The 25,324-nt window shown below is 37.7% G+C and overlaps 2 protein-coding genes and 2 pseudogenes across 3 annotated transcripts; 3 read left to right on the top strand and 1 right to left on the bottom strand.

Moving 5' to 3' along the window:
• Nucleotides 1-8,366: 8,366 nt before the first annotated feature.
• On the bottom strand, nucleotides 8,367-12,802 carry LOC113309282. 2 transcript variants are annotated; one of them, XM_026557707.1, is made up of 3 exons: nucleotides 12,645-12,802; nucleotides 10,796-10,880; nucleotides 8,367-9,269 (listed from the first exon to the last, which is right to left on the bottom strand). In XM_026557707.1, the coding sequence occupies exons 2-3, from the start codon at nucleotides 10,846-10,848 to the stop codon at nucleotides 8,381-8,383; spliced, it is 942 nt and encodes a 313-aa protein (XP_026413492.1). In that variant the 5' UTR covers nucleotides 10,849-10,880; nucleotides 12,645-12,802; the 3' UTR covers nucleotides 8,367-8,380. The 2 variants fall into 2 exon arrangements, with proteins under 2 accessions (XP_026413492.1, XP_026413493.1); XM_026557708.1 differs by lacking the exon at nucleotides 10,796-10,880.
• Nucleotides 12,803-17,609: 4,807 nt separating this feature from the next.
• LOC113310468 (40S ribosomal protein S2-3-like) lies at nucleotides 17,610-20,147 on the top strand. Its single transcript, XM_026559160.1, has 2 exons — nucleotides 17,610-18,328; nucleotides 19,609-20,147. The coding sequence occupies exons 1-2, from the start codon at nucleotides 17,651-17,653 to the stop codon at nucleotides 19,765-19,767; spliced, it is 837 nt and encodes a 278-aa protein (XP_026414945.1). The 5' UTR covers nucleotides 17,610-17,650; the 3' UTR covers nucleotides 19,768-20,147.
• Nucleotides 19,178-19,260, top strand: LOC113314626 (annotated as a pseudogene).
• Nucleotides 20,148-20,502: 355 nt separating the features above from the next.
• Nucleotides 20,503-21,684, top strand: LOC113310469 (annotated as a pseudogene).
• The last annotated feature ends 3,640 nt before the right edge of the window (nucleotides 21,685-25,324 follow it).

Genomic DNA, 25,324 nt, shown 5'->3' on the forward strand with positions numbered 1-25,324 from the left:
AATATTCACCGTTAGATGAAAACCGGATTAGATTCAAGCTAATATTTCTCAACCGTTGGATCGAAAACTTAGCTTGTTACACACAAATGAAATGTCCAATTTTGGGTTTACGAACCGTTCCCAAACATTAACATTTGTTGGTTCAATAATAGTTAACCAAATGGTTAGCCATATGATCCCTTTCATATCAACCATATTCTTCTTCACCATAACTAGTTCAAATGACTCAAATGAACTAGTTAGGGAGTTGTTCAATTGCTTAGATCTTATGTAACTACACAAGACACAATCGAAGCAAAAACGGTTTGATTCACTCGAAACGGTTCATGAACTTTATAGCCACGGTTTGCAAAAGCATTCCTTAGTTTATATAAACATGAGTTCAAGAACAACTGATTTTAGATATAACCTGCTCAAGTTTGCGGACTGGGTTCGCGGACTTAAGCTCACGGAAAGAGTTCACAAACTCCAGCAAAAATTCTTGGGTCGAGAACTTCTGCCAGTTCGCGGACTTGGCTCACGCCACATTCCGTTTCTCTTGATCAACAAAGTTCGCAAAATTTGGTTCAAGGAATAAGGACTTATACATATATGTGTTTCCACAATAATGCTTATATCCTACCAATGGTTATGTAATCTAAACTCTCATTTCAATCATTGAAACATTCTCAGAGGATGTTATGTAGCCGTTATTCACAGACCATTTCTCGTCAGAGAAATTTTCAAAGTGATTGAAACATAACATGACATTCGTCACTAGGTAAAGATGAATTTGGCTAAAGTGAAAGCTTACCAACACATATTTCGAGAAATATAGGCGAGTTAAACTCGGCTCGAAATAACAAATGTGTATAATGAAAGTCTATACATCAACACGACTTTTGTCTCAAGAGTAGGAGATAGAATAGATAGACTTTTGAGTGACAGATAAGTTCAAGTCTCCACATATCTTTTAGTCGATGAAGATCCACCAATTCCTTGAGTAGTCCTTCACCTTGTATGATGATTTCCATGGAGTATTGAGATCAATTACACTTTCTATCCTAGTCCGATACCTTTAGCTATGTAGGCTAGAAATCAAGACTTATAGTTTTGATCACTAACATTGACAAACATGCTTGAGATAGCAACGCATGCGAGTTCGACCGAGCAATGCTCTAACACTATAAATAGGCACCTAGAGTGCTTGTAGAAGACACGACAGAAAGCTAGAGGAATACGAACAGAAAACAAACCAAAAGGAAGAAGCAATACCTAGGGCAGAAACTAAACCTAAAGGTAAACGTTGTAAGTTCTTCTCTAAAGCAATAAAATCAAAAAAATTTATTGCAATACACTTGTTTTTTTATTCTTTTGTTAGCTACTTCTATATCTATATCATATCAGGTTCAAAAACTGATCAGTGGTATCAGAGCTAGAAGGTAGTTAAGCAATGTTTCCAGCGATGAATGGAAGGGCTTCAATCCAAGGGTAACAATATATTACCATTAGATCCTGATATTAACAAAAGAAGAAGAGTTTCAGTTTCGTCATCCTCAAATCCACAAGACAAGACCATGGAAAAGTTAAAGGAAGATATGAAGAAAACACAAGCACAGTACAAGCAGCGACATGATAAGCATCGAACATAACATACTTTTCAAGTTGGTGATCTTGTCTAGTTAGCTATTTGAAAGAAACGTTTACAAGGGCCACAGAAGAAGTTGAAACCTATACGCTATGGTCCGTTTCCAATTTTGGAACAATATGGCACTAATGCTTTTAAGCTAGATCTGCCAAGCTATATGCAGATATACTCTACAACAAATGCTGAGAATCTTAAGCTTTTTGAACCTTCATTGCTTGACGAGCGAAATGAGTCGCCATTACTACCGGTTGTGCAAGACTTAATTCCTAGTTAAGTAGCAACAGAAGATATGGTTCTTAGCAAGAAGACACAGATGTCTAGAGTGGGAGAACAAGAGTTATTCCAAGTCTGCCTTAAGGGGAAAATTTGTAAGCATGCAAAGTGGTTCTCAAGAGAGCAGCTGCAAGCTAAGTATCCCCACCTCTTATTTCAATGCTTTTGAGGGACCAAAAGCCTCCTAATGGGGGAGGTCTGATCCGCTTTAGGGTTTAGGTCCCATTAGAATACCCTATCCCTAGGTTAAAACACCCTGAATTATTCTCCAAGTAATTCTAGAAATAGAGTTCTATTCCTAGAAGGAACAATATAGTTCTATTCCTAGAAGGTTACAAAAATAGAGAAAATTACTCATTCTGTGTATTACTAGTTTTAGCGTAGTCTTAAACCTATAAATAGGCACCTAGAGTGTTTGTAGAAGACACATCAGAAATCTAGAGGAATACGAACAGAAAACAAACCAAGAGGAAGAAGCAATACCTAGGGCAGAAACTAAACCTAAAGGTAAACATTGTAAGTTCTTCTATTAAGCAATAAAATCAAAACATTTTATTGCAAATCTGTTTGTGTTTTATTCTACTTTGTTTAGCTATTCTTCATCTATCATATTAGGGTCTAGAAACGGATCAGTTTGTGTAGCTATTCTTCGTCTTCTATTAAGCAATAAAATCAAACTCAAACTCAAACTCAAGCACAAACTAAAACTTAAACTCAAGGTAATGATTTTTATGAGCCAAATCCAGATGATGAATACATATATGCGGAACCCAATGCTTCTAATACACATGTACACTTCTATATTATGTTTAATCTCACTTTTGTAGCTTGAAATCATCAAAAGTTTGTATTTTTTCACCAAGGTTCGACGAACCAGGAATATGTTCGGCTTAAATTTACTAGCCGAACCCACCTGGTTCTTGAAAAATGATGAACAGTTCGGCTAGATGAAAGTGTTATGGTTAGCCGCCGAACCTTCATTTTGTTACTTCTCGCCTATTTGCTAGATTCTAGTTCGGCTTCTTTTAAATTGTCATAAGAATCTGAACCTACTCCTAAAAGTTTTGGAAGAAAAAAAGTTAAAGGTTTGGCTTATTTGGTGAAAATCGTATGCGCCGAACCTTTAGGAAATATAAGGTTCAACTTTTTACATAAGTAGAATACAAGTCGAACATTATCATTTATATTCCCCAGAATTGTTGGGTTTAGAATTTTGTACTGGTTCGGCACATATTGAGAATATCCTAAAAGCCGAACCTTGTAAACGTGCTAGGTTCGGCACATATTATGATTATCGTAATAGCAAAACCTCACCATTAATTTTTCTTTGTAGTATCTAACCTTGTGATATTATTTGTAGATCGTGCTTGATGGACCTATACGATGGAAAATCAACCTGATCTCGTAGACATAATTCATGAAGATACTAAGGATCACTTCCAAAATGATTTGGTATATAAGAACTTGTTGTTTACCTTAATGTTGTCACAATATTCTAAAGTTTTTTGTACTAATTATTTGTGTTTGAATGAACGTAGACATGGAAAAGTAAACCCGAAGCACAGGCTTGGGATGAGAAACACGTGATGAAGATAAATTGCGTACTAGTTAAAGGACGACAAAGCCGAGGGGATAGTTTTGAAATGATTTGTGAGTGAAGTGGAAGCGGCGCTAGCAAGGCTAAAAAGGGTTCTGTATATGTTGGGAAGACCGGGAGAAAGAATAGGACAAAGACGAAGAAAAAAAGTGTCATTTCAAGATCGTTTTCAATCTCAAGAACAAGAATAAGTCTTCGAACCCCGATGATGAATATTGGGTTATGAATAAAACTATGGATTGTCTTCATAACCATGCACGTCCACGTGACCTTCATGGACATGCAAAAGTAGCGCGACTCAAACCTAACGAAATGCTAAAAGTGGATAAAATGACACGAGCATGTATGCCACCGTCTAGGATTCTTAGTAAATTGAAGGAGGACAACAAGAATAACAAGTCGACTACGCAAACTATCTATAATGTAAGAAATAAGATTAGAAGACTCATTTTTGCAAAGGATGGTGATGCAACAAATTATGTGGTTAAGGGTGAAGAATAACTACGCTTTCCAAAAGAAGTTGGATGACTTAGGTCAAGTGACACACCTTTTTCTTGCCCACCCGGAATGCGTCCAATTGGACCTATGCTTCCCACAAATTCTTATATTGGATTGCACGTACAAGACTAACAAATATGAGATGCCGTTGATGAACATTGTTTGGCATACGTCGACAAAGGCACCGTTCACCGTGGCTTTTTGTTTCTTGAAAAACGAGAAGAAAGAGAGTTATGTTTGGGGGTTAGAACAATTGAAGTTAATCTTCCGGGAGGGTGCTCTTTCTAAAGTGTTCGTATCCGATCAAGATTCATCGTTGATGTATGCTATTAATAAGGTATTTCCGGATGCATTCAACTTTCTTTTGCAATGTGAGGAAAAAATTCCAACCGATAATTCAACCACTTAAGTTGAAAGAACTAGAGAATATTTCTAAGCTACCGGAGGAAAAACGAGTAAAAAAAAGAGGGAATTCATGAAACAATATGAACACAATGAGATGTTGTGGGCTTCTTTCCATGGCGAATGAGAAGCTTTGGTATGGTCAATCACCGAGGATGTCTACGAAGAAAATGTTAAAATGCTTATTAATCATTGGAGGACCGACTACCCCGACGTCACTATTTATTTGCTCAAAGATATGTGGGAACCTAATAAAGAAACGTTCGTGTCTTTTTTCACAAATCGACACAAACACTTCGACAACCAAGCCAAGAGTATGGTAGAGTCGACTCATTATCGGTTGAAGAAGACCCTTTTTGGATGTGTTGACACTTTGTCACGGTATTTGATGCAATTGATGAATATTTCAAAGTGATGTTGTGAGAATTAAAGTGGCGTTCGAACATAACCTTATGTTCGAACACAAGGATTACAAAAGTAAATGTCTACGGGAATTAATTTATAGAGTCTCACATCTATGCATTGACTTATTGATGAAAGAAGACATTTGGCACCAACTTGGAGGAAGAGTGTGTTTGTAAAATAAAGACATCTATGGGACTTCCATGCCGCCACGACATACTTCGGTACAAGGATAGTATCATACCATTTGAGGATATTTATCATTTTTGGAAACAATTAAGCTTCGATCCTCTCCCAACCAAAGACGACGAGGTTGATCTAGAGATTTGGGACACGACAAATGGGAAAAAGTTGGTGGAGATGTGTAGGAAGATGTTCCGAGCTCAAAAAAAAATCCTATGGCACAACATGATGCCAGTCATGTATCCCTTTACCCAAGATAATATTTCGGAATCGGAGAAGGGGGTCCCGAAAGGTAGGGGAGTAAGAAAATGAATATTTTCCAAACTAGAGAAGAAAACAATGCACTATTTGCTACCCATAGAGATCCATCCGGCGTTGAGATCCATGATGCAAGGTATGAAAAGGCAAAGAAGGAAATTAAGAAGGTGATGAAGGAGGAAGAAATAAAAGTTCCAAAAAAACGTGGTCATCCGGGTATTCAGGACATGTGCTTTCTAATGTGAAACAATATGTAGGTATATATAAGAGGTTTACAACGACTCTATTTTTCAAAAATAATAGCCGTTACTAGAATCTATTTTGAATATTCAATGGTTCGGCTTGAATTATATTTATTTTACAAGATGAACATGTTAATATAACGGTAACAAATTTTAAAAGTTTACAAAATTAAAGGTTCGGCAACTTATAAATTGACCTTATATGCTGAACCACATCCTGTGTTTTGGTTGAATTACTGTTTAAAGGTTCACTTACTATTTCACTTAAATAAAAACTTAGATCACACACTACTAATCTCGACGGATATCAACTCTAACGAATCTCGGCGACTAGTTTTCTAAAAATCTAGGAATTCTTCTCCTCAATCATGTATAACACATCCCAAGGTCGTATCTTCCTCCATGGAGTATTTTCCAAAGGCTTTGAATTCTAGCATCCTGAAAAAAAGAAGAATTCGCAACTATTATTCAAACAAAAGCGTACCCTATTTCTTAACATAATTGCGGCGGAATTTGGGATACTCACCTTCTCTTAATTAGTATCACTGGGATGATATTGATTGATCCATCTTAACATTCTAATGTAATCTCGCATGGTATATAACAGATACCGGAAAATATTTCAGCTAATTCCATCCATTTACGACGTTTTGGATTCCCGTCTAACTCAAACTGGAATTCTTTTACCCTTTTCCAAAACATAGAATAATGTTCATTAGGCCGTTCACAATAAGTTCGAATGAAAGCTCTGACAAGAATTTTATCATCTTCAACGGTGAATGGTTCCATTTTGCAGCAGAAATGTAACAAAAAATTTGGCTTGGATGAACAAGGGCAGGTTTAGTAAAAAGTTTAGTAAAACATTTGCTAGAGAGTGCCTACACTATATATAGAAATTCCCCAACGGATCAATTGTTAAAAAAAAAAAAAATAGTCGTTGAGGAAATTTCATTTGTAAATTGTCAGGTTCGGCTTGTATATAGAGTTATAAGACTAGCCGAACCTGACAAATTCCAGACACCTGAATTTTACCAGGTTCGGCATATTATGACATTTATAGGACTAGCGGAACCTGACAAGTTTCAGACAACTGAATTTTACCAGGTTCGGCACATTAGGACATTCACAGGACTAGACGAACCTGGTATCTATAACACGATTAAAACTAAACATTCAAGGTATTTATAACAAGATTAAAACATAAAAGTCATCTATAACACGATTAAAACATAAAAGTCAAATTGTCGATAATACGAAATGAACTAGCAAACATAAAAGTTAGGTTCTCGAGAACAAGGTTAACAAATCCAAGATAAAAGAGTACTTAATATAACATAGCCAACATAAAAGTTCATTGACCACAGTCCCTCTTTCCGATTCCACGACCACTTCCACGGCCTCCTCTTATGCCACATTCACGTTCATCTTCCGTTGCCTCATCATCACCGGTTGGCCGCTACTACCACCTCCGCTTGTGCCTTCACCAGCTTCTCGATCCCTCTTCCTCGTCGGACTTTTGATAGGTACCTGGGGTCCTTGTCCTTTGGTTATAATAGCATCTCACTCGTCGATGAGGTTATTTTGTTCATCAACCGTCAACGATGTTTTGCAACTAGCTTTCTTCCTCATTTTCTTCAACATCTCCTTACCCGCCGCAACCTAAATTCATTTGTCAACAACTTCTAATTATGAGCAACTTATATAATCTTATATTTATGTAATAACAAATTCAACAATATAAATTAATGAAATTATTATCATTGTCTTGAAAGCCTTCAATAGTTTTTCATAAGTAGACTTTTTGGAGATGATGATCGCCTCTTGCTTCGCCTTCGCCTTATCAACTCTCTTCTGACTTTCCTTATTGACAATAAATGGATGTGAAATTTGGTTGTACCAATCCATGTAGCACAGATCAACTTCACGAGGATCATCATGCACAGGTGCTAAAACAACCATATTTAATATGTCGTCGTCTAACTTCTTCCAATGCTCAATGCTAGATTCGGGACCATACTTTGGACTCCACGAAGAAGTGGTGCTTTTAGTCCCAGTAGCACCCTTTGGCATCAACCTGAATTTCTCGTCAAACAAAGGGACCTTTTGGACGGTTCCTAATTGACGTAGTTTTCGCCGAGGATCATAAATTACACAACCACCGGGATAAAACAATGGTCCATAGTACATACCCACCGTCATGTCTCCCCTATCAACTTCTTCGACAAAGACTTCATCCCCTTATTATATGGATCAAAATCCACGTCGTTGACCTCCAAAGAGTCTAACTTCTCTCTCAACTTTTCCACCAAATCCTCTTTATTCCTTTTCATCTCGTCCTCAAACTTGTACCATGCCGTTGTTGGAAGTGTATCAACCCAATCTACATCATTTTCAAGTTATTTGGCCAATCCCAAAATGGAGAAATGGTCATATACCCACACCTACTTCAAAAATTAAAAAGGAAATGAAGTGACAAGATGAAAATTAAAGGAACTCAGTGTAATGTTCGGATAGAAAGGGATTTCACCAATAAGCCGAACCCCTCCAAACTGAAGTCTCAGAAGAGAGTTCGGCTTGAAATTGAAATCACCAACAAGCCGAACCCTCTACTGAACTTGTTTAAAAAAAAAAAGGATATCAGATTGTCGAGAATTACCCGAAGCATATTGAAGTTCCCTCCAATATTTGTACTTGTTAACCTAGAGGCGGTCGCAAGTTGTTCAAGAAGGTAAGCTAGAGCAGCAGTTCCCCAAGCGTACTTGTTAACGGTATCAAGATCCTTTACCAACATGAGATAATTAACATTCACCTTGTTTCCAGTAAGGTCGGGGAAGATATCTCTGCCAAGAGTATAAAACAAGTAGGCGGTTCCGGTTCGCTTCACGTTTATCTCATCCATTACCATCTCCCACTCTTTACTTTCTCCTTTGTGTCCCCAAATTTGTCTCTCAAGTTGGTAAGCTTGATCTTCTTAAGCTTCTTGTTTGTCACACCGTCCTCATGAACAAAGTCTATATCTTTAATGGAACGGAAAAACTCCAGTTTAGTCTTGTAATCATTCCAAACAAAAAATTCATGGTACAAGTTATATAGCTCCGCCCAACTCATATCATAATAGTCAGCATCCACGCTTCTACCCCTCACTTTAAGCCACGTAATCTTGTTTGCGTCATCAGGAGTGATTGTCATCTCCCCAACGGTTAAGTGAAACGTATAAGTCTTTGGACAAAATCTCTCGGAGAAGGCGGAGATAGTCACTCTATCACATTCCTTATGTCCATGTTCAGTCAAAAGCCATAAAGAAGATGATTGTACGTAAGCAACCACCTCGGGAACCTCTTCGGACAATTTCCATTCCGCTTCCCTATGGTGTCTCAATACTCGGACGACATCGTTGTGATCAGGAGTCTCATATATTCTCTTTGACCAAGATTCGGCGTAACCGATCAACACATTTCCTCCATCTTCCGGAATACCATGGGGCAAACCATCATCTCGAGCTGGGATTATGTTATCCTTACGAGGAATGTGCAAACCTGTAACCCGGGGTTGAGCAAGCTTCTTCTCTTTCCGAGGTTTTAGTTGATGTTGAGGTTCTTCATTATCACCACCATCACCCTCTCTTCCTTCTTCTCTTTGTATCTCTGGTAGTGATTCACGAATTTGTAACGGAGCATCTTTATCCTTTCCTCTACCTCCTGCTCCCAATTTTTTGTGACCTCCTCCTCGAGGATCAGGAGTCTTAGAATTAGAGGGCGTAACCTCCATCTTCTTCTCTTCATTATTCCTAAAACAAGTATAAAACTTGGTGAATACATTGAACTAAATAGAAAAATGGTGAATTAGGTCTAGTCTAGGGCTGTAAGATATATGGATTGAATTGTAATAGTGTTCGTTTAGTGTCGTGCATTATCTTCATGTTTGTCGTTCGATTTTGGAATTTATCGAGTGACAGGAGTTGGTGCTTCAATTGGTTGATTTTTGGGTTCGATTTCAGGTTCAATTGGTTCGTCTTCTTCACTTGGTTCTTCTTCTTCAATTGAGGGATTTGAAGACGATTTAGAACGCCTACTTCCTTCTTTTTGTTTTATACAAACCATAATGTAGTCGAGTTTAATCGACGATCAAATTTTCGTGAATCGACGATTAATCACGGCGATGAAAAAAAATTCTCGTGAGGAAGAGGAAGGGTTCGGCTAGGGAGAAGATGAAGAAATGATATAAAACTGATTTTAGGTTTTTATATTAAGGGTAAAGGTAGATTAGTAATTAAAACGGTTGAAGGTGTGACTCCCCAAACCTAATAACCTGCTTAACTAATAGGATTACAACCTAATTGAAGAATCAAATCCCAGATTGACGATTTTAAGAATCATATTTACATAATGTGAACTAAAACCAACTAGAACCCACACTCTGATATTTATAAGTGAATAACTCTCAAATGATATTAATAGATTAGTATGTTGTTTACAATAAATAAATAATACACATATCCAAAAGATACATAAATGTAACACAGTTCGGTAATGCTTTAAACTACGAAATTGTATATCTTCACGTGCACCATTTCTTCTGGTAACTAAAACTGAAGTGGGAGCGAGTGAGCACATCATCCCAAAAGGGTGATGGAAACATATAACTCTCAAGTAATCACTAACATGCTTCACAGTTCTAAAAGAGTATATATCGAAAGAAACAAGAAGAAACTAATCTTACAACTATTTATGCATTATGAAGCAAGTGTCATTCTAACCTCGCCAAACTCATTGGAGAAGACGACGCAAGAGAAACTCTAATCAATAATAATAACATCATCCACACAGAGTGCCCATACAAACCATGATTCAGAATATTACCATCAAAATCAGAAAGTTAGACAAACAAGTATAATATGCACACGATTGATTTCCCCAAAATAAAATTGTATATATAATAATAAAACGGGGAAGAAGCCGCCCTACTAGGTAATATTATAACGGGGAAGAAGCATCCCTACTAGGTAATATTATAACGGGGAAGAAGCCGCCCTACTATATATTATTTATATACTATCGAAACGGGGAAGAAGCCGCCTACTAAATAATATTAAAACGGGGAAGAAGCCGCCATACTTAACTTAGCAAAGAGCCGTGGGAAATCACAGACACTCCTTGCGGGAAATCATACAACGCATATTACACGCACATCAAGACTCATACAAGCATTTACATAGATAGTTAAACATACAAACATGCCAAAAGTAATAAAAACTCATCATGATCGCAATAGAAAGAAGGCTCAATGATTACAAGAAGGTTACAGAGTTCCCACCTGTTTTGATGACAAGCCACGCCTACCTTGAAATCCACAATCCACCAGTTCATCTTTTGAATCGTTCGTTATTAATATAGACTAACTGTTAATCACACAGACACTCCAAGAGATTAGCCAAAAGGCTCACACAAGGCTCGTAACATAATTTCATACAATTCTAGTTATAGTCTAGGTGAACTATCTAATGGTTCTAAGCCCATTTAAGGTTCTACACCTTTTCATTATCTATCTTTAGTATATGTAATTCAATTGGATTGGTCATCTAGTCCATTCGATAGGTCTTACAAATATCTACAACTTTGTACAAGGAACCAAAGGCTAATTCGGACCATAGGGGGTCCAAATCATCAACATAAGATAACTAGCCCTAAGCCCAAGTCCACTAAACAAGCCCATTGATCTAAGGCCCGTTCTATCTGGGTCACTGACGGTCAGAGGTCAATAAACGGTCAACGTCCAAGGTCAAAGGAGTCAAAGTATAAATCAGTCAACTGAGTCAACTCAGGTCAAGACAGGGAAACTCGGTGAATTAACACCGATTCAACTCGGTCAGAAAAGAACAGAATCAGTCAGCCAACTGACTGAACAACATAACACTAGCCCGAGCCATTGCACAGGCCAAAGATCCTAATGTACTATCATAGTGCAACACAAACTGACAAACCAATAACACACATTTCTAACTTCAGTTTCAACACATACATCATCAATCTCAATCAGCACCACCCCTCATTGTCAAATCCATTCACTCCTTGTTGTAATTTTCCTGCGACATTACAACCTCACAGTTATTCTCAGCTACAAGTTCTCACCTCTGTTGATTACCATCTCAGCTGGTAACACCACTAGAATGCAACTGCAACTCTAGTACTTCTCAATCACAACCATCTTGATTATTAATACCCTGAACTACAATTTCAGAATCACCACCATATTGTAGCATCATCACTCCCAGGTCTGCAAGGCCATTACATCTTACACAAACACATCTCCTATAACCATCTTCAATGGCTAGCGTCTTCAGCTCATCCTTTCCTATAATATTCTTAACTCCACCGGCTCAACTAGTTACAAATGTAACTCAATTCCACATTCAATAACTCCCTGCAACTTAACAATAGCCACAGAACCACTACTAGGTGACTCAACTCTACCTGCAACAGTTCTTTCGTCAACCCCAACTCAACAGACCCACATCAACACCAAAATGTCTCATCTTAGCAACACTCTCTTCCATTCATCCTTGGTTATCAGAATTTATGTTCCCGCAACACAGTTCCACTGTACACCTCATGAATATCATCAACTCCTTCATGTTTATCACTTGAGGCTCAATTTCCCAACACCACCAATGTGCACATCAACCATATAACATCTTCATTACAATTTGAAATTCATCTTCTCAAGCACGGTACAATCCAACCTGAACCACTACCACTTGAATCTTCAAGTCCACCACAACAACCATTTAACTAATTCAATTTTACCAGGCTATGGCATCTTCAACACCAAATATGCAATTCATATCCAAATATAACTCTGTCAATCAATCTCAGTATCAATATCTCATCCATCATCCCTTCTATCACAAACCTTAACTCTAAATCACCACTTCTCAGTTCATCATCCACATCTGAAATATCCAATTCAGGAACCCTAATCTTCATCCTCAAATCATTGAAACCCTAACCGGTGAAACTAAAATCCTAGAGAAACTAAAATTAAACCTTATACAACCCTCTATACTCTAAATTACAACAAACCCATGAAATAATTCACCAAAACAAACTCAATTTCATAAAGAAAATCAATGAAAGCAGAAACTCTAAATTAATCTCCGATTTACCTTTTTCTGAGAATTTCTGAATACAATAATCGCATCAACACCACCTCCAACAGATACCCCTTGATGAAACTCTACTTCTCTCGAACATCTAAATTCTCTATTTTAGATTCCTGCTTCAACAACAGGCGAAGAACAGAGAAAAGAGAGAAAGAAAGAAGAAAAAAGAAGAAAGAGAAAGGAGAAGAGAAAATGAATTTCTCTTACGCAAGATTTGATAAGACCCACGAAAATACTAAGGCACCCATTGACTTGGATAAGGGAAGCCAGGTCGGTCTAAAGAAAACTTATTATTTTTCCTCACATACTAATCTGATGATATCTTCTTCGTCAGGTATCCAAATGACACGTTCGAGTAACCCATTTCACCTAACTTGTCGAGACCTATACAGTGATACTAGTTTCGTATCTAAATTATTGTTAGATCAATTATATTAATTAAAATCCACGTTAAATAATCGAGTCGTGGTTATTTCGTCTCTTGACTGGTATAATAGCGTTGACGTGCTTGAGGGTCCTTACATTCTCCCCGCCTTATATCATTTTCGTCCTCGAAAATCGAACCGTCCTTCTAATCTTCAAAACTCCCTACTTTATAAAAAACTATCTCTCGACTAAGTGTAAGTACTGCTCGTACTTACAAATGCGCGAAAATTAACTCATTTCAAATGAGTTCAAAACAACATGAAAAGAAGCACAAACCCATATGGTTTGTAGAACTAAAATTTGTGGCTCTAGGTTCAAAAGACTATATTCTATTTCGACAGATAATTGGTTCTAAGCACACTAGTAGACACTCTATAATTAGGTTCCTATTTGAATCTGTAATCTATGAATCAAAATGATCAACCTCAATTATACTGATTTTACACTAACATATAAATAAGTCTAAATTCTTCACACTAATTTTCTATCTCAATAAATTGATGACTCTACGGATAAGTCAAGGTACTCAATAAGTTTTTACATGACATTTGGGATCTATCAAATATGCTAATTTCACTAATTTTTTTTATATTGGATTGACTAGGTCTTCTTAAGTTCAAACTAATTAGCCTCTAATCTCTAACAACTTCTAAATTATAATACAATTGGCCTAACCTACCATTTTTACTTCATAAAATGTATACACAAACAAACAAACAAATCAATCAACCAAATAAATCTTTTAGTTATTTATAAGTTTTAGTGATTAAGATTTATCTCACAACCCAACCCAGTTCTAAACTAATCTGGTTATCTATCTGGTACTAAGTATGATATACTATTGCCCATGTAAGATCTAATAGTGAGCTCTGATAGCAAGTTGTGACGCCCCAAACCTAATAACCTGCTTAACTAATAGGATTACAACCTAATTGAAGAATCAAATCTCAGATTGACGATTTTAAGAATCATATTTACATAATGTGAACTAAAACCAACTAGAACCCACACTCTGATATTTATAAGTGAATAACTCTCAAATGATATTAATAGATTAGTATGTTGTTTACAATAAACAAAGAATACACATATCCAAAAGATATATAAATGTAACACAGTTTGGTAATGCTTTAAACTACGAAATCGTATATCTTCACGTGCACCATTTCTTCTGGTAACTGAAACTGAAGTGGGAGCGAGTGAGCACATCATCCCAAAAGGGTGCTGGAAACATATAACTCTCAAGTAATCACTAACATGCTTCACAGTTCTAAAATATTATAAATCGAAAGAAACAAGAAGAAACTAATCTTACAACTATTTATGCATTATGAAGCAAGTGTCACTCTAACCTCGCCAAACTCATTGGAGAAGACGACGCGAGACCAACTCTAATAAATAATAATAACATCGTCCACACAGAGTTCCCATGCAAACCATGATTCATAATATTACCATCAAAATCAGAAAGTTAGAAAAACAAGTATAATATGCACACGAGTGATTTCCCCAAAATAAAATAATATATATAATAACGAAACGGGGAAGAAGCCGCCCTACTAGGTAATATTATAACGGGGAAGAAGCGGCCCTACTATATATTATTTATATACTATCGAAACGGGGAAGAAGCCGCCCTACTAAATAATATTAAAACGGGGAAGAAGCCGTCATACTAACTTAGCAAAGAGTCGCGGGAAATCACAGACACTCCTTGCGGGGAAATCATACAACACATATTACACGCACATCAAGACTCATACAAGCATTTACATACATAGTTAAACATACAAACATGCCAAAAGTAATAAAAACTCATCATGCTCGCAATAGAAAGAATGCTCAATGATTACAAGAAGGTTACAGAGTACCCACCTGTTTTGATGACAAGCCACGCCTACCTTGAAATCCACAATCCACCAGTTCATCTTTTGAATCTTTCGTTGTTAATATAGACTAACTGTTAATCACACGGACACTCCAAGAGATTGGCCAAAAGGTTCACACAAGGCTCGTAACATAATTTCATACAATTCTAGTTATAGTCTAGGTGAACTATCTAATGGTTCTAAGCCCATTTAAGGTTCTACACCTTTTCATTATCTATCTTTAGTATATTAATTCAATTGGATTGGTTATCTAGTCCATTCGATAGGTCTTACAAATATCTACAACTTTGTACAAGGAACCAAAGGCTAATTCGGACCATAAGGGGTCCAAATCATCATCATATGATAACTAGCCCTAAGCCCAAGTCCACTAAACAAGCCCATTGATCTAAGGCCCGTTCTATCTGGGTCACTGACGGTCATAGGTCAATAAACGGTCAACGTCCAAGGTCAAAGGAGTCAAAGTCTAAATCAGTCAACTGAGTCAACTCAGGTCAAGACAGGAAACTCGGTGAATTAACACCGATTCAACTCGGTCAGAAAAGAACAGAATCAGTCAGCCAGCTGACTGAACAACATAACACTAGCCCGAGCCATTGCACAGGCCAAAGATCCTAATGCACTATCATGGTGCAACACAAACTGACAAACCAATAACACACATTTCTAACTTCAGTTTCAACACATACATCATCAATCTCAATCAGCACCACCCCTCACTGTCAAATCCATTCACTCGTTGTTGTAATTTTCCAGCGACATTACAACCTCTCAGTTATTCTCAGCTACAAGTTCTCACCTCTGTTGATTACCATCTCAGCTGGTAACACCACTAGAATGCAACTGCAACTCTAGTACTTCTCAATCCAACCATCTTGATTATCAATACCCTGAACGACAATTTCAGAATCACCACCAGATTGTAGCATCATCACTCCCAGGTATGCAAGGCCATTACATCTTACACAAACACATCTCCTATAAACATCTTCAATGGCTAGCGTCTTCAGCTCATCCTTTCCTATAATTCTTAACTCCACCGGCTCAACTAGTTACAAATGTAATCCAATTCCACATTCAATAACTCCCTGCAACTTAACAATAGCCACAAAACCACTACTAGGTGACTCAACTCTACCTGCAACAGTTCTTTCATCAACCCCAACTCAACAGACCCACATCAACACCAAAATGTCTCATCTTAGCAACACTCTCTTCCATTCATCCTTGGTTATCAGAATTTATGTTCCCGCAACACAGTTCCACTGTACACCTCATCAATGTCATCAACTCCTTCATGTTTATCACTTGAGGCTCAATTTCCCAACACCACCAATGTTCACATCAACCATATAACATCTTCATTACAATTTGAAATTCATCTTCTCAAGCACGGTACAATCCAACCTCAACCACTACCACTTGAATCTTCAAGTCCACCACAACAACCATTTAACTAATTCAATTTTACCAGGCTATGGCATCTTCAACACCAAATATGCAATCGATATCCAAATATAACTCTGTCAATCAATCTCAATATCAACAGCTCATCCATCATCCCTTCTATAACAAACCTTAACTCTAAATCACCACTTCTCAGTTCATCATCCACATCTGAAATATCCAATTCAGGAACCCTAATCTTCATCCTCAAATCATTGAAACCCTAACCGGTGAAACTAAAATCCTAGAGAAACTAAAATTAAACCTTATACAACCCTCTATACTCTAAATAACAACAAACTCATGAAATAATTCACCAAAACAAACTCAATTTCATAAAGAAAATCAATGAAAGCATAAACTCTAAATTAATCTCCGATTTACCTTTTTCTGAGAATTTCTGAATACAATAATCGCATCAACACCACCTCCAACAGATACCCCTTGATCAAACTCTACTTCTCTCGAACATCTAAATTCTCTATTTTAGATTCCTGCTTCAACAAGAGGCGAAGAACAGAGAAAAGAGAGAAAGAAAGATGAAAGAAGAAGAAAGAGAAAGGAGAAGATAAAATGAATTTCTCTTACGCAAGATTTGGATAAGACCCACGAAAATATTAAGGCACCCATTGACTTGGATAAGGGCAGGCATGTCGGTCTAAAGAAACCTTGTTATTTTTCCCTACATGCTAATATGATGATATGTTCTTCGTCAGGTATCCGAATGACACGTTCGAGTAGGCCATTTCACCTAACTTGTCGAGACCTATACAATGATACTAGTTTCGTATATAAAATCAATTATATTATTGTTAGATCAATTATATTAATTAAAATCCACGCTAACTAATCGAGTCATGGTTATTTCGTCTCTTGACTGGTCTAATAACGTTGACGTGCTTGAGAGTCCTTATAGAAGGGTGTATAGGTAAATGAACTACCCAAGACATATCTCTTATAAGGGCACCTTAGATGGGATTATTGGTTTGTATGCCCTGAAATTTTTAGGTATGCCCTAAAACATGGTTCATATGGTTGTAAACCTTTTCTCTTGCCAAAATCACATCAAAGTAGAGGAAAGCAAACGGGGGCTTCTAAGCAGGCCTCCTTTCGTAGCAAACTTGGGGTTTTGATCAGGCCCAAATGCTTCCGTAGGTAAATAAGTAAAACATTATAAAACCTCATCTAAAATCTTTGTTCTCTTCAGAAAATTCTCTATCTCCCCGAAAAATACCAGAACAACCGATCATGGCGGAACGCGGTGGTGCAGGAGAAAGAGGTGGATTTGGTAGGGGGTTTGGTGGCCGTGGAGATAGAGGTCGTGGAGATAGAGGAAGAGGAGATCGTCGCGGTGGAAGAAGAGGTGGACGTCGTGAGGAAGAAGAGAAATGGGTACCAGTAACCAAGCTAGGTCGTCTTGTGAAGGAAGGTCAGATTCGAAGTCTTGAACAGATCTATCTTCATTCATTAGCAGTCAAGGAGTATCAGATCGTTGATCAACTATTAGGGCCTGTTTTGAAAGATGAAGTCATGAAAATCATGCCTGTTCAAAAACAGACTAGGGCTGGACAAAGGACTAGATTCAAAGCATTTGTTGTTGTTGGTGATGGTAATGGTCATGTTGGTTTGGGTGTGAAATGTAGTAAAGAAGTTGCTACTGCTATTCGTGGTGGTATTATTCTTGCTAAGTTATCTGTTGTCCCTGTTAGAAGAGGTTACTGGGGTAATAAGATTGGTAAACCTCATACTGTTCCTTGTAAGGTTACTGGTAAATGTGGTTCTGTTACCGTCCGTATGGTTCCTGCTCCTCGTGGTGCTGGTATTGTTGCTGCTAGGGTTCCTAAGAAGGTTTTGCAGTTTGCTGGTATTGATGATGTTTTCACTTCTTCTCGTGGATCTACAAAAACCCTTGGAAACTTTGTTAAGGTTTGCATTTCAATTTTCCTCTTTATCTGTTTATGGATCTGCCTAAATGTTTGTTTAGTGGACATTTGATGTTCTAGGAAGAGATTAATTGAATGCTAACTTGTTCTTCAGTTCTATATTTTAGGGTTTTAAGACTCCTTATTGGGTTTAAAATGGTAAATGTGATTTAAAACTCCATGGATGGGTCATGAATTCTGGCAAGATTTTAGATTATTTGACTATTTTATCTGGTAATTTATGGTTCTAGGGGTTGTTTCCCATCTTGATTAATGTTTGGTGTATACATTATCCGTATATGGTAATAGAAACAGTTGCATACATGTGCTTCTCTGATTTGAAACTCCATGGATGGGTCATGAAATCTACCAAGATTTTAGAATTTACCAGATGATTAACTATTTTATGTGGTAATTTATAGTTCTAGGGTTTGTTCGCATCTTGATTAGTGTTTGGTGTATACAGAGCCCTATATGGTAATAGAAACAGCTGCATACATGTGTGTGATGTCTATGTCTCAATGATTATATGCCTTTTATAGGTAATATACGCTATTCTCATTGGTATTGTTGCCAATAAGATGAAAACGGAAAACTCTAGAACTAGGACAACTAGCATGGGCCAATCCTGGGACAACAAATCCAGGCCTTTGATCATTCCTCTCTTCACCCCATTACCAATCTCGATGCTAGAGTCATTCCCCTCTCCACCGTTTAGATTGTGCCACGTCATGTCCCAAGTCTGGACAAGCTCCCATTGTCCCAGCTGTAGCAAGGTCGGATGAAAACCTAAGATGTATATGAGACCCCTGCTATAATATATACATAGTAATAATGTTCATATCAGTAACCTTTTCTGTGGTGATGAATCACGTGTCAGACTTCAGAGGTTTTCACTAATCTTTAAGAAGAGAGTTCATTTATTCTGGGCAGGATTGTTTATTCATTCCGATTTCAATCATTTAAATTTTATGTCTGTTTTGTTGCTCAATCATACTTGCCTCTTTGAGGCAATTTTGAGCGGCTTTAAGTCATATGCTGAGATTGAAGAAGAATATGAGAGTTGCTATACAGAACATTAACTTAGTTTATTTTTTTCTTTTCCATGTCGTGAAGAAAGGTGTAATTTATGTATGTTAACTTTAGTGATTGAATTCTTTATGTCGTGGTATGATTCATTCAGTGTTTACCTGGTTGGCACATTTTATGTTGTAGTTTGTTTTTTCCGGAATAAAAGAGATGTGGGCTCTGTTCTAATTATATGCATTGGTTTTCTATGTGCAGGCTACTTTCGACTGTCTCCAAAAGACTTACGGGTTTTTGACTCCTGATTTCTGGAAGGAGACTCGCTTCACAAAATCTCCATTCCAGGAGTACACTGATCTCTTGGCGAAGCCTACAAAAGCCCTCATCCTTGATGACGTGGAAAGGATGGATGCATAATTGGGATGAGATGGCGAACATTGGAACATGTGGTTGCTTATAGAAATGAAAATGCAGTTTTCTGCGCTTTCATAAACAAGTTAGATGAAAGTTAAGAGACTTGAAATTGTAGATAAATGCTCACAAATGTTTTACAGCACTGAGACGTTTTCAGTAGTTTTGTTCACAGGAGTAGCATTTCCTGCTCCTGTGCTGCGTTTTGTTCAGATGATGGATGAATCATAGAACAATCATGGCTTTGTGGAATTACTGTATCTAAACGGAAGCTGTAGTAGGTTTCTTAGTTGACAATGAAATCTAAGCTGGCGGCAGGTAACAAGAAATGATAGCTTCCAAAAATAATGGTTCCTTCATGATTTATATACCAGAATTTCTTGCCATGATGCCGTCAATAATGTTTGTGTTTTCCTGAAGTTTAGGTCAGACGGCTGGCCTGTTTATCAAGTAATACAGCTAAACTTTTCTTAACATTTGAGGATCCCTACTTCTAAATTGTATAAGAAGTCCAGCCTGAATTGTTGTAAATTAGATCCAACATTGTTTAATGGCTCTAGATACTGTTCATTATGCGATTGGTGGTGTTCCACATTCACAACGCACGGACAAGGAGTTGATATTTTCGAAAAGAAAATGGGATGTTGAGGACAAGAAATTTGGCGTTAGTATTTCTGGTCCATTTAGGGGTATTATTTGCCCCTTTCCACTTTAATTGGAGTGCATTTTGGGTTGCAGTGGTTCTTTTTTGGATCACTTTTCCTATAGGGATAAGTCTTTCATACCATAGAAACCTTACTCATGAGAGCTTTAAGCTTGCAAAACCACTCGAATACTTGTTCGCTTATTTACATATATCGATCCTTATAACAGTACATAATTTTTGTGTGTTTTATCTGTGGCTTTGATAATTTTTTGTTGTTGGTGTTTCTATCATTCAAACTGCTAAGCAGGGTGATCCTATGTATTGGGTAAATATCCATAGGCACCACCATCAATTTGCCGATTCTGACCGAGATGTACATAGTCCACTGGAAGGATATTGGTTCAGCCACATAAATTGGATTTTCCATAACAACTATCTCAAGGAAAAGGTACGCAATATTGTGTTAATTCTCGCTCTTTATACACTTGGTAAGAAATCATCGGCTTAGGCTGCCATTAGATTAGCAGAAATGAAGTTAAATATTAATCCCTGCTATATGATGGTCTTTTGCAATGATGTATTCCTCTTCGTGTTTCTGCAGTTGGGTGAACAGAACAATGTTATGGATTTACAAAAGCAAGCCTTCTATAGGTTCCTTCAAGGAACACAGGCACTTCATCTACTTGGACTTGCATGTCTGTTGTATGTTGTAGGAGGATTACCATACCTTATCTGGGGCATGGTAAGTGCCATCGACTGAATCAGTAAAAGCCCATCCTTTCCTGCTTAGAAAATGGAAAATTTAAAATTTAATTTTGTTGGGAAATAGAAACTATGAGTTGATTGGCAGCTTGGTGTTAATATTTTTAGGCCGTGAAAATCGCTTGTGGGCATCACCTCATAGGAATGGTAACTTCAGTGTGTCACAAATGGGGTAAAGCCCCATGGAACACCAAAGGTTTGTCGAAGAACAATTGGGTGGTGGTTTGTTCGGGCATGGAGAAGCTTGGCACAACAACCATCACGCTTTCCAGTTTTCAGCTCGTTTAGGTCTAGAATGGTGGCAGATCGATGTACCTTGGTACATCGTGAAGCTACTTGAATACATTGGATTAGCAACAGACGTTAAAGTTCCTACGATGATTCAGAAACGCAAAATGTCTTTCAAAAGTAAAGATGCATTTGAACATTACTAGTGACTTGGTTTATCTCTACTCAAGATTCCCCTTAAACTTTGATTATTGTAATAAAGTGCTCCAGAGATGTATTCTAATCTATCTAAAAGATAAAAACATCTTAATAACCAAGATACTAGAAAAGAGAAACATATTATAAGAAGTCCTGATAGGTGCTAGTAAAACTGAAATTTCAATCTCCAGCAAGAATTCATGGGTAGTGTGGGCATTTTTGACTGAAGTAGTTTGAAAGAACACTAGAGTTTAGAAGCTGCAACATGGGACCAAGTTTCACGCTTCGAGGTGTCTTGTATTGACTAGCAGAAGAACCTTGGTTGATTGCATAATCCATCAGCTTATGGAACGTTCCTGTCTCGACTATTTTTATCTCTAGAGGTCCAATTAATTTCCTGTTAACTCGTATATCACGGTACTCGGAACCATTACGAGACAGCATGTCGAGGCATTGGTATTATCGCACTGAAGTTCCCAGTAGAGCACGTAGTGGCCTGGATTAGTTGATGTGTCTGCAAAACTACTGTATTCAACAAGAGATACGTTTAAGTTATTCATTAGATGCTCAACTGCATTTCTCACTGCATTTTGGAGTTCGACTTCATTTGTCTTATCTTGATCAATGCTCAGCACTGCATTATTTCTGCGAATGAAATTGAACTGAGGAGCATTGTTCTTGAACCCAGCCACTCGTAGCACGTCTCCAACTCTATATCGATAAAGTCCTACACACATTATTTATGTATGTAATCAGATAGTAAATAAGCCTTATTAATGAAGTGAACTATAGTCTCAACTGATGGATGCTCTTTTATACCTATAAATTACCTGCACAATTGGTGACGACAAGCTCGTATTCTCGTCCAAGCTCAACATCGACCAGATCAACTAGGTCTCGCTGACATTGCTCCTCCTCCTGGTTGCAATTGTTGTTCCCATGACCAGATATTGGCAAGAACTCGAAATACGCCAATGTAGGGATAAGTGTGTAGGATTAAGGTTAATACCTGGTAAGGACTCCGAACACCCATAAGCAATACTAACAATCGGGAGGTCGTCAGTGTAAAAGTTAATGTTAGGGATATGATGAGACACTGACCCCGTGATGATAGTATCGATGTACTTGGCATTAGGCCACAACCTGGATACAGTCCCTTTCCATGTTGCATCCTTGTTACACTCCTACTCGATGAAATCAACGAGTTCAGGCTTGGGTTCAACTAGTATTTTCATGACCGCCTCTTTCACCGATGGGTCAGTGATTTTTGCTATATTTCGATTTCTTATGTCATCACAGAGAAGGATCCAGTGTTCCTGTAAAAGCTTAACGATTTGGATGAAAGCAGAAGCAAAAACGAATCCTAGACGAAGTACCTCATTATTTTGATAAAGCCCGCAAAGTAACTGAGAGTACATACTTTGAAATGTATCCTCACATAAAATGGTTTCGATAGGGCTAGTGTAGTTGCGGTATGGATCTTTATTAGTACTAAACAGGTTCTTGAAGTAGGAGCTTTTGTGTTATATCGTAACTAATGAACTAGCTATTAGTCCTCCTGGTGTAGTTGTGTGTGGAGCTACAAGCATTAGGTGCATCACTTTTCCTTTGTCCAAACCAGGAACGTGTTGATTCATCATCGGCATTATTAAGCTTTGATACTGCCAGAACTTTTCTTGGCATTCTCTTCATGGCAATGTTCGCCAGCTATATCAATGCAGGCTTTGTTTTCAACATCGACGCCAGATTCATCTGTTGCAGCAGCAGCAAATGTTTTCATTTCCTCTTTTTACAATGGCGATGCCGTGGTTGCCAGTGTGAGAAAGAGATTAGTTGGAAGTAGAGAGAGTTGCTAAAAGACGTGTTTTCATTGCCGGTACTATTTTGATGCTCTATTCTTATTTTGTAGCATACGTACCCGACAAAGGCCTAATCGACAGGATCCATGAAACTATCATGCATTTAGTAGTAAGATGGGTTAATGATTATTGTATCCTGTGATAAAAAATTATGCTTGCTGACTCCTCAAAGGATTCTAGGTTACTGAGGTTAAGAGTCTGACAATTGTGTAGACTAGACTGATTTTCATTCAGTATGTATTACAAAGGAAAAGTTCAAAACCAATGTTAAACAAATTGTACGATATTACAGGAAGGTTTACAACTAGTTACAGCGCGCAAGACCTGGACTTACAACAGATTGCTATTATGTGCCGAAGGACTTGGACTTGCAACGAATCTTGGACTTGGCTTCTGTTGACGCGTGATGTAGCCGCACACTATGTTGATGGCAGATATACACGTCTAATACCCCCTCAAGTTGGAGCAGGAGGAGAGTCAGGACGAATGCCCAACTTGTTAGCAAGGCGTTAAAAATGATCCACTCCAAGTGGTTTGGTAAAAAGATCAGCCAATTGGGCTGCTGATGGGATATGAGTTGGTTTGATGAGACCAGAGAGCAGTTTTTCACGGAAAAAATAACAATCAATTTCGATATGTTTGGTTCGTTCGTGAAAGACTGGATTTTCAGAAATATGAATAGCGGCTTGATTGTCGCAATAAACTGGAATAGGCTTCGAAATAATAATGCGAAGATCACTAAAAAGATAATGCAACCATCGCAGTTCAGAAGTTAGCCTGGAGAGAGCTCGATATTCTGCCTCGGAGGAAGAAAGTGAAACCATCGGTTGTTTCTTGGATTTCCAAGAGATAGGACTATTGCCCAGCATTGTAAAGTACCCTGTCGTTGATCGACGAGTAGTTGGACATCCTGCCCAATCAGAATCAGTATAACCAACAAGAGATAGAGAACTAGTGGCAGAAATAAAATGTCGTGACTAACAGCGCCTTTAAGATAACGCACTACTCGATGTGCAGCATCCAAATGACCAGAACATGGTTGCTGCATAAATTGACTCAAGTAATTAACAGAATATGTTATATCCGGACGAGTTACCTGTAAACAAAGTAGTCGACCTATCAAACGATGATAAACAGTTGGATCAGGTAGGGGATCACCAGAAATTGGTAGAAGCTTAAGATGTTGTTCCATAGGAGAAGGAGCAATCTTAGCGCCTAAAAGACCAGAATTATTAACAATGTCAAGAATATATTTGCATTGACAAAGAAAAATACCTTTAGGATATCGAGAAACTTCAATACCCAGAAAATATTGTAAACGACCAGATTTTTAATTGAAAATTGAGATTCAAGTTTCTGTTTGAGCATGTGGATTGCAGAATTATTATTTCCCGTAATAATGATGTCGTCAACATAAACCAAAATGTAAATTGCTACATCACCTGAATGAAAAGTAAAAAGAGAATAATCTGCACGACATTGAACAAAACCAGCATCAAGTAAAGCTGTTGAAAATTTAGCAAACCATTGGCGAGAGGCTTGCTTGAGTCCATATAAAGACTTGTGAGTTTGTAAACACGTGTATCTCCCTTTTTCTGAAAACATGGAGGAATTTTCATGTAAATATCTTCAAGTAGATCACCCTGTAGAAAGGCATTGTTAACATCAAGTTGATGAATAGACCAATTATTAATAGCAACAATAGATAAGAGAACACGAACAGTGACTAATTTGGCCACTGGAGCAAAAGTGTCATGATAATCAATGCCTTGTTGTTCTGTATAACCCTTAGCAACAAGACGCGCCTTATGACGTTCAATCGTACCATCTGGTCGATATTTAATCTTAAAAACCCATTTGCAGCCAATAG

The sequence above is a fragment of the Papaver somniferum genome, chromosome 9 (assembly GCF_003573695.1).
Source record: "Papaver somniferum cultivar HN1 chromosome 9, ASM357369v1, whole genome shotgun sequence".
NCBI classification, from domain to species: domain Eukaryota; kingdom Viridiplantae; phylum Streptophyta; class Magnoliopsida; order Ranunculales; family Papaveraceae; genus Papaver; species Papaver somniferum.

What these genes read in the sequence shown, in the direction of transcription:
- LOC113309282 (XM_026557707.1), bottom strand. Translation starts at nt 10,848, where the DNA reads ATGAACTGGTGGATTGTGGATTTCAAGGTAGGCGTGGCTTGTCATCAA. An exon ending in GTGGCTTGTCATCAAAACAG is followed by an intron (nt 9,270 to 10,795) that starts GTGGGAACTCTG and finishes TACTTGTTTTAG; the next exon opens with GAATAATGAAGAGAAGAAGA.
- LOC113310468 (XM_026559160.1), top strand. Translation starts at nt 17,651, where the DNA reads ATGGCGGAACGCGGTGGTGCAGGAGAAAGAGGTGGATTTGGTAGGGGG. An exon ending in CCCTTGGAAACTTTGTTAAG is followed by an intron (nt 18,329 to 19,608) that starts GTTTGCATTTCA and finishes TTCTATGTGCAG; the next exon opens with GCTACTTTCGACTGTCTCCA.